At 44.1% G+C, this 7861-nt stretch overlaps 1 protein-coding gene across 6 annotated transcripts in view; it reads right to left on the reverse strand.

The window, feature by feature from the left end:
• The window catches only part of SPAG9 (sperm associated antigen 9), a 154114-nt gene extending 147380 nt beyond the window's left edge, over positions 1 to 6734 (reverse strand). For 4 of the 6 annotated variants that reach the window (XM_043471930.1, XM_043471922.1, XM_043471912.1 and 1 more), the window contains exon 1: positions 6247 to 6734. In XM_043471930.1, the coding sequence (XP_043327865.1) occupies positions 6247 to 6549 (303 nt within the window). In that variant the 5' untranslated portion in view covers positions 6550 to 6734. The remainder of the gene's footprint in view (positions 1 to 6246) is intronic. The other 2 variants (XM_043471939.1, XM_043471902.1) reach the window with 1 other exon arrangement.
• Positions 6735 to 7861: the final 1127 nt, after the last annotated feature.

Consider the following 7861-nt stretch of genomic DNA (forward strand, 5'->3'; position numbering starts at 1 on the left):
CATGGAATTTTCCAGGCAAGAATACTAGAGTGGATTGAGATTCCCTTCTCCAGGGGATCTTCCTGACCTAGGGATCAAACCTGGATCTCCTGCTGCAGAAAGATTCTTTACCATCTGAGCCACCAAGAAATCCTGAAGGTAAATGTTAAGATCTATCTTAATAGCTAAACAATAATTATCTCTAATTATCATTTCAAAAGGTGACATACACACCCTCTCATCAATGTAAACACCATTCCCTGAAGAACAGGTTGTTCATTTCAGAAAGTGCCTAGAAGTAGGGACTGACAGGGGCAAGGACATATCTACTCTGACAATGGGCAGTGTGAAGCTTATCTCAATAGTTCAGAAAAAAAAAAAAAAGTTATTTTCAAAATATGAAAATATGTATTTTTTAAATGTACTGGTTTTATGTACAAACTCATTTGTGTACACAAAGATCAATGAAGCACTAAAGTGTATTTTGAGCATTCTAAAACTTAGGTTTAAAGAAGTTAAGATGTAACAATCCAAAAAGCTGTTGACCCTTGCTGTAACTAAACCAAGAGAGAAATGAAGTCAGTACCTCAATTATCCTTGGACCAAAAATCTTTAGTTCCCTAAAGATACCACAAGATACTGGTTTTAAAAACCACTGGATTTCTTGGATTCCTTAACTTACCTTCCTTGGTGGCTCCATGGAAAAGATTCTGCCTGCCAATGATGGAGAGATATGGATTCGATCCCTGATGCAGGAAGATCCCACATGCCACAGAACAGCTAAGCCTGTGTGCCACAACTATTGAGCCTGTGCTCTAGAGCCCAGGAACCAAACTACCGAAGTACACATGCCCTAGAGCCCGTGCTTCACAACCAAAGAAGCCACCGCAATGAGAAGCCTGCACACCACAACTAGAGAACAGCCCCTCCCCACAATGAGAGAAAAGTCCATGCAACAACAAACAGCCAGCACAGCCAAACATAAATAAATAAGATTAAAATAAAAAAACACTGAACAAGTGGTTTGAAAACTTCATGTCAAATGTTGTTCAATGGACCAGCAAATTGCTCTGTACTAACAGATCACCTGTGCATATAAAATAAACCACCATTCCACTACTGCTCCACTGTAGTGAAATAAAACCTACTTTTAAAATTATTATTATTTTTGCCTCACTGTGCAGTATGGGGGTTCTTAGTCCCTCCCTCCCCCACAACCAGGGATCAAACCCATGCCCCTGCAGTGGAAGCTCAGAGTTCTAACCACTGGACCACCAGGGGATTCCCAAAACCTACTTAATAGCAAATTAAATTCCTTTTGATACCAGAGTAATAGAATTAAAACTAAAGAACCATCATAAATATCAATTCAAATAACAACTCTGCCAAAGAAACAAAATAAACTACACTGAAATGTTGTGAAGTAATTAGCCTCCAACTAATAAAAAAAAATAAAAAATAAAAAATAAATAAACTTAATGTTGAAGCAAATATGGAATTTCTACTTTTAAGATCCTAAGTCCTCAACAAATATAAGCTAAAGTATTCAAAATTACTCTTCACTCCTATCTTGAATGGAAAAGACTTCAAATATTCCTTTCTAAGTGTTTACTGAAGAAGTTAACTTTCACTGTAAATTATTTCACAAACAAAAATTAATTTCCATAGCATTTTTGATTAAAATATTTTTATGGGGACTTCCCTGGTGGTCCAGTGGCTGACGCTCTTCACTCCCAATGTAGGGGGCCTTAGTTCAATCCCTGGTTAGGGAGTGTGATCCCACATACTGCAATTACAGCTCCTGCATGACGCAACTAAGACCAGGCACAGCCTCAATGAATAAATTTTAATTTTAAAAAACAATATATTTTTATGAAAGAATGAGAACTACAACATCAACTTTAAAAAACCAGTATCCACATCTGCTTTCCTGCCCACAAATCTTATCGTTCCCGCTCATGTGCACAGACTTCCCAAGAAAACCACCAGATTACAAGTCTCCATATGCTGTGCTTAGTGGCCCAGTCGTGTCGGCCTCTCCGCGACCCCATGGACTGCAGCCTGCCAGGCCCCTCGGTCCATGGGGATCCTCCAAGCAAGAATACTGGAGTGGGTTGCCATGCCCTCCTCTAGGGGATCTTCCCAACCCAGGGATCGAACCCAGGTCGCCCGCATTGCAGGTGAATTCTTCACCATCTGAGCCAGCAGGGAAGCCCATGAATACTGGAGTGGGTAGCCTATCCCTTCTCCAGGGGATCTTCCCGACCCAAGAATCGAACTGAGGTCTCCTGCATTGCAGGTGGATTCTTTACCTGCTGAGCTACCAGGGAAGCCTGTAAGTCTTCATATAAAACATCAATTGTTACTGCTTTAAGTGCTGATTCATTGGAAAAAAAGTTAATTAGAAAATTCTCAGTAATATCCCTCACCTATGCATTTAATCACTCCATTTTAGACAAAAACCCACAGAAAAGCAGTCCTAAAAATCACATAATCACAACATCTTCTTGCCAGCAAAGACATTGTCTTCATATATGCTTCTACCACTCAAGGAGGATGAAGAGGGTACATCTTCATTTTTATGTGCAATCTCCCTTCAGTCGATCATGCTAAACTCTCACTTTAAAACTAAATTCCCTATGTATAACTGGATCACTTTGCTATACATCTGAAACTAGCACAGCACTGTAAATCGACTATATTTCAATAAAAATTTTTTTTAAATGAATTTCTTAAGAAAAGTTTTCTTTAATTCATTTGCCTAATTCAGGGAAATTTTTTTTAATTACTCAAAACAAATCATGTCTATTCTAAAAGAATCAGAACTTACACAAACAAAAACATAAAAAACACTAACATATTCTTCTTAAGAATAACATCTCTCTCAAGAATTTTTTTTTTTTTGGTCCGTGCCATACAACTTGTGAATTTTTTTTTTAATCACTGATTTAACAGATCAATTGTTCATAGATTCACAAACGTTTACTCTGGATAGAGTAGACAGGAAATGTTGAGCTGAAGAAGCAAAATTTAATTTGAGTCAAAAGTGAGGAGCTAGTCAGGATAAAGCTCTGAGGGAAAAGTATTCTAGGCCAAGGGGGCAAAGGCATCAGACAGTACTTGGTTAAATGGAAAAAAATATATATGGTTGGGGACTTCCCTGGTAGTCCAGCGGCTAAAGCTTCATGCTCCCAATGCAGGGGACTAGGGTTACATCCCCGGTCAGGGAACTAGATCCCACATGCCTCAATGAAGTCAAAGATCTTGTGTGCCACAACTAAGACCTGGCACAGACAAATAAATATTTTAAATATACACTGTTGTTGTTCAGTCGCTAAGTCATATTCGATTCTTGGCAACCCCATGGACCGCAGAATGCCAGGTTTTCCAGCCCTTCATTATCTCCTGGAGTTTGCTCAAATTCAAGTTGATTGAGTCATTGTTGCCATCCAACCATCTCATCCTCTGTCAACCCCTTCTCCTCAAGCCCTCAATCCTTCCCCAGCATCATGGTCTTTTAGACTGAGTCCGCTCTTCACATCAGGTGGCCAAAGTATTAGAGCCACAGCATTAGTCTTTCCAAGGAATATTCAGGGTTGATTTCCTTTAGGACTGACTGGTTTGATCTTGCTGTTCAAGGGACTCTTAAGAGTCTTTTCCAGCACCACAATTTGAAAGCATCAATTCTTCGGCACTCAGCCTTCCAGCTCTCACATCCATAAATCACTACAGGAAAAATCACAGTTTTGACTATATATATATATGGCTGGAGCAGGGAGCCCAAAGGGGAGAGTGGTAAGCTATAAAATGAGATTTCCTGACTAGCATTTGAAGCTGGTTGTAAATCTATATAAAATCAGCCCTTCTTCAGATTGTTTTTATAGACTCAAAACCAGCAGGTTAACTCCTCACAACAAATTCAAATAAAAGCAAAGAAAAAGAAGGTATTCAAATTGAGTAATATCATTATAATAAAGATTAAATTTCTTATTTAAAGGCCACAAAACTTAAAGAAAATTAAACACAGAATCATTTCTGCATATTTACCTAAGAGAGACTGAATTTCTGAGCACTTGGGTAAAATTGGATCTATGACCTTATATGAAAACTGTTGTAATAAGAAGACTTTACGTTTGTGGTCATCTAGCCATCAGCATTCTTAGTCTCAGGTCGTATTTCATTATAGAGAATTTACCGGTGTATTTGAAAAAGCATAAATTACAAAAGAAGTCATTGGAGATCTACTTTTTACATGTCATTTACTTAAGAAATTAATATGTAATCCAGAGTCTAGTAGCTTAGTCAGTTGTATTTTCTGATTCTGCAACCTGTGGCAGATGGTTTTTCTGGCATGTGTGACCCTGGCATTTTGCCCATGTTTACATGGACTGACAGGAGTGTAAGGCTGATGGGAGTAATTTCTTGCTTTTTAAAATTATTAATTTATTTACTTATGGCTATACTGGGTCTTTGCTGCTGCGTGTGGGCTTTCTCTAGTTGCAACGAGCTGGGTGAGTGGGGACAACTCTTCCTTGGGGTGTGCAGGTTTCTTGTTGCAGTGGCTTCTCTTGTTGCAGAGCACAGGCTCTAGGGTACGTGGGCTTCATTGGTTGTGAAGTGCACAGGCTTAGTTGCCCCACACCATGTGGAATGTTTTCAGAACACAGATCAAACCTCCATCCCCTTCATTTCCAGGCAGATTCTTAACCACTGGACCACCAGGGACGTCCAACAATTTCTTTTATCTATGATAATAAAGTCATGCTGGGCCTGTTCCTCACCTGTGTGTATATTTGGTTAAATCCCCAGTCTTCCCATGTACATCCATAAAATAGCAAGGGCCTCTCTGAGCAGGAAGACATGGCAAGTCATCTCAGGAGTAGTACATAAGCTCCATTCCATAAAAGGTGCTAGTAAACTAGTGGAAATTGTGATTCCATCCTTAGATTTTCTTTTTCAACCTTTCCTTCCATATATACTTGGAAATACTTTTGAAATAAAGTCAGTTTTGTTTGGCAAATTCAATAGCATCCCTTTCAGACAAATAGATCACAAAATCAGAACTAAAAAGCATTATGCAGTCAAACTTAAGGGGAAAAAAACTATTTGACCTTGTACAAAGGTATTAAGTAAAAAAAAGTTCAAATGGTGGTACTATTTAGTGTTAGGAAATGAGCTGCACATCGTTAAAACTTTTCAAATATTTCTGAAAGACAGTGTGTCATTCCTTCAATAATTAGTTATTTAGCTTCCTTCTATCACCATATATTTAGCCAGGTTTGCTAGATGCTCAGGAAACAAAGATGAATAGGACACTTCACCTGCATCAGATAAATTCCACAGAAATAATGCCAACACACCCTGAAAGCTAGAATCCTTGACTGCCTCAAGAAGTTAAAGATCTATCACTTGCACTCCAAAGCTCCAAAAGGTTCAGCGTCAAGGCTGGGGCACCAAGGTCACTAAAGTTAAAAGCTGAGGTTTTATAAAGTTAAAAACTGGCCAAGTGCAGTCTCTGAAAAGAGTTGCCAACTGTCACCCACACCTCCTTAACTAGCCCCCTACCACTTCCCCATCCTTTTTATAAATAGTTTTTAAAGGGAACTGTCCAAGGTTACCACCTGACAAGGAAGAATGCATTGATGTGCATTCCAATAAAATAAAATTGTATACTCTCCATATTTACAGAGTATTCCCATACAACATCTAAGTGTCGACAAAGTATCAACCAAGGCACATAACACATAAAATAAAACTCCCTCAGTAGGGTTAAAATATCAAGAAACTGACCGAAAGAGGAAGATATCTAACTTCCCAAAGCAGCAACCCCCAGGAAAGGTACTGGAACCAGCGGAAGTTACATATCCAGGACAGTTTTTTAAAGGCGCTCCACCCACAACCCCAAGGTAAAAGTTTGAAACGCCGTCTGACTACCCCACGGTGGTCGGAAACTTCCCTAAACTACAAGAGACAAGCAGATATCCTAAAATACCGCTCTCTGCCAACCCCAGGTGCCCTCAGGCCAGGCTGTGGCTTCCTCCCCAGGCCTTGCTTCCCTCATCTCACTCTTTTCTCCAGGACACTCACCCATCTCCCTGGGCGTCCAATGCTGGCCGGGGGTACTGGGGCCTCTCGGCCGCCAGGCTCATTCCGACGAGCCTCGGACTTAGGCCTGCCCCAAGGAGGCCGGGGCGCCTCCCCTCCGAGACGGACCGCGACCCCCGGCCCTCGGGCCCGGCCCTCACCCTCCCCTCTGGCCGGCCTCACCTCCTCTGCGTGCTTGCGCAGCGCCTTCTCTCGCTCGTACTGGGTGATGAGCTGCTCGTTGTCGTCCCGGAGCAGCTCCAGCTCCACCTGGTGCTCTTGGTCCTGCGCGAACACCGAGTCCAGGTTCTCCAGCACGGCTACCACCAGTGGCATCAGCTCCTTGACCACCTCCTCGTCGTAGCGCCCGATGAGCCTCTCGAACTCGCGGTAGATGGAGCCGGCCAGGCCGGACACCCGCTCCGACATCACGGCCCCGGAGCCGCCGGGCTCCTCCTGGTACACCACACCGTCCTCCAGCTCCATGGTGGCGGGCTGCCCGCCGGCCGGGGGCGTCTCCGGCTTAGGGGGCGACACGGGCCCGCACGGGACGGGGCCGCTGCGGCTGGAGCTGGGGCTGGGCCCGGCGGGGTGGGGGCCCGAGCCGGAGGAGGGGAGGGGTGAAGCGAGCGTATTCAGCCCAACCGCCGCTGCACCAACTGCCGGGGCGGCCGGGCTGCGCGCGCCACACGTCACTGAAGGGGCGGGATCCGCCTGTGTCGGCCCGTAGGGCGGGACCCCGCAGGAGGCCAGGCGCGGTCGGGGGCGGGGCCAATGCAGCACCCTGCGCCAGCGGAGGCGGCGTTGCGTCAATACTCGGCGCCGCGCGGACGTCGTGTAAGCCAATGGGAAAGACTGCGATAGGAGGGTGGTGAGAAGTACCCACCCCTGGCGCGATTTGCGGGGCTAGCCCCAATGGAAACGGAGGGTTTCTGGAAGAGTGATTAGCAATCCAGAATAGCTAACATTTTATTACTTTTTACAGCGCACAAAGGGCTTTCATATTTGGGCCTCATCACAAGCTTGGTGCGGTAGACGTTTTGGCCTTCGTTTCACAGACGAGGAAAGTAGGCCTGGAGAAGTTAATGGTTCACTCAAGGTCACGCAGCTGGAACGGGAAGGAGGCCGATCAGGGACTCAAAACAGTTCTAAGAATTTGAGAATTCCGGACTCAGAGTAGTGGAAAACAGGGAAAGGGAAAGCAACCTTAACGGGGACAAGGTCCGCCTCAGTAATAAGGTGGTCTTGAATAGGAAAGAATTATTTGGGGTTAAGACAGTAAGGATAGCCTTAAACAGAGGACGTGCAAAGCATCCTGGAGAAGAGGAAAACAAACGCCACAACCTTGCACTTTCCCAAACACGAGTTTCTCTCCTCACGGACGACTTGCGAGAGTGGTATTTCCTGGCACCAAGCACCCTCCTTTCCTCTCATCTCTCAGCAGGTCAGGCTAATGTGGGGAGGAGAGTAGAGGAGGAAAGAGGTGGAGTTATTAGGATGAGTAAGTCCGATGGTACGTGAGGTCTCTGGTAGAAAATCACGTGTGGGGAATGACAACACCCAAACCTCGGGCAGGCTGAGTCAAGGATCACTTCCTGGTGTTCTGACTGCTGCAAATAGGGCAGAAAATACACCCCAAAGCCCCTTATCTCCGCGGCAGGTGATGAAAGAGTACTGTGGCCTCAACTCCTGTAAGAATAGGGCCAGGGAAGGCAAGATTTGAGTGAAGAATGGTTCAGTGGGGAATCGGCTACCTCCCAGGATCATAAAAACCCTCAATTTGGTATTTACAAGTTCA

This window comes from Cervus canadensis, chromosome 1 (genome assembly GCF_019320065.1).
Source record: "Cervus canadensis isolate Bull #8, Minnesota chromosome 1, ASM1932006v1, whole genome shotgun sequence".
Lineage (NCBI taxonomy): Eukaryota > Metazoa > Chordata > Mammalia > Artiodactyla > Cervidae > Cervus > Cervus canadensis.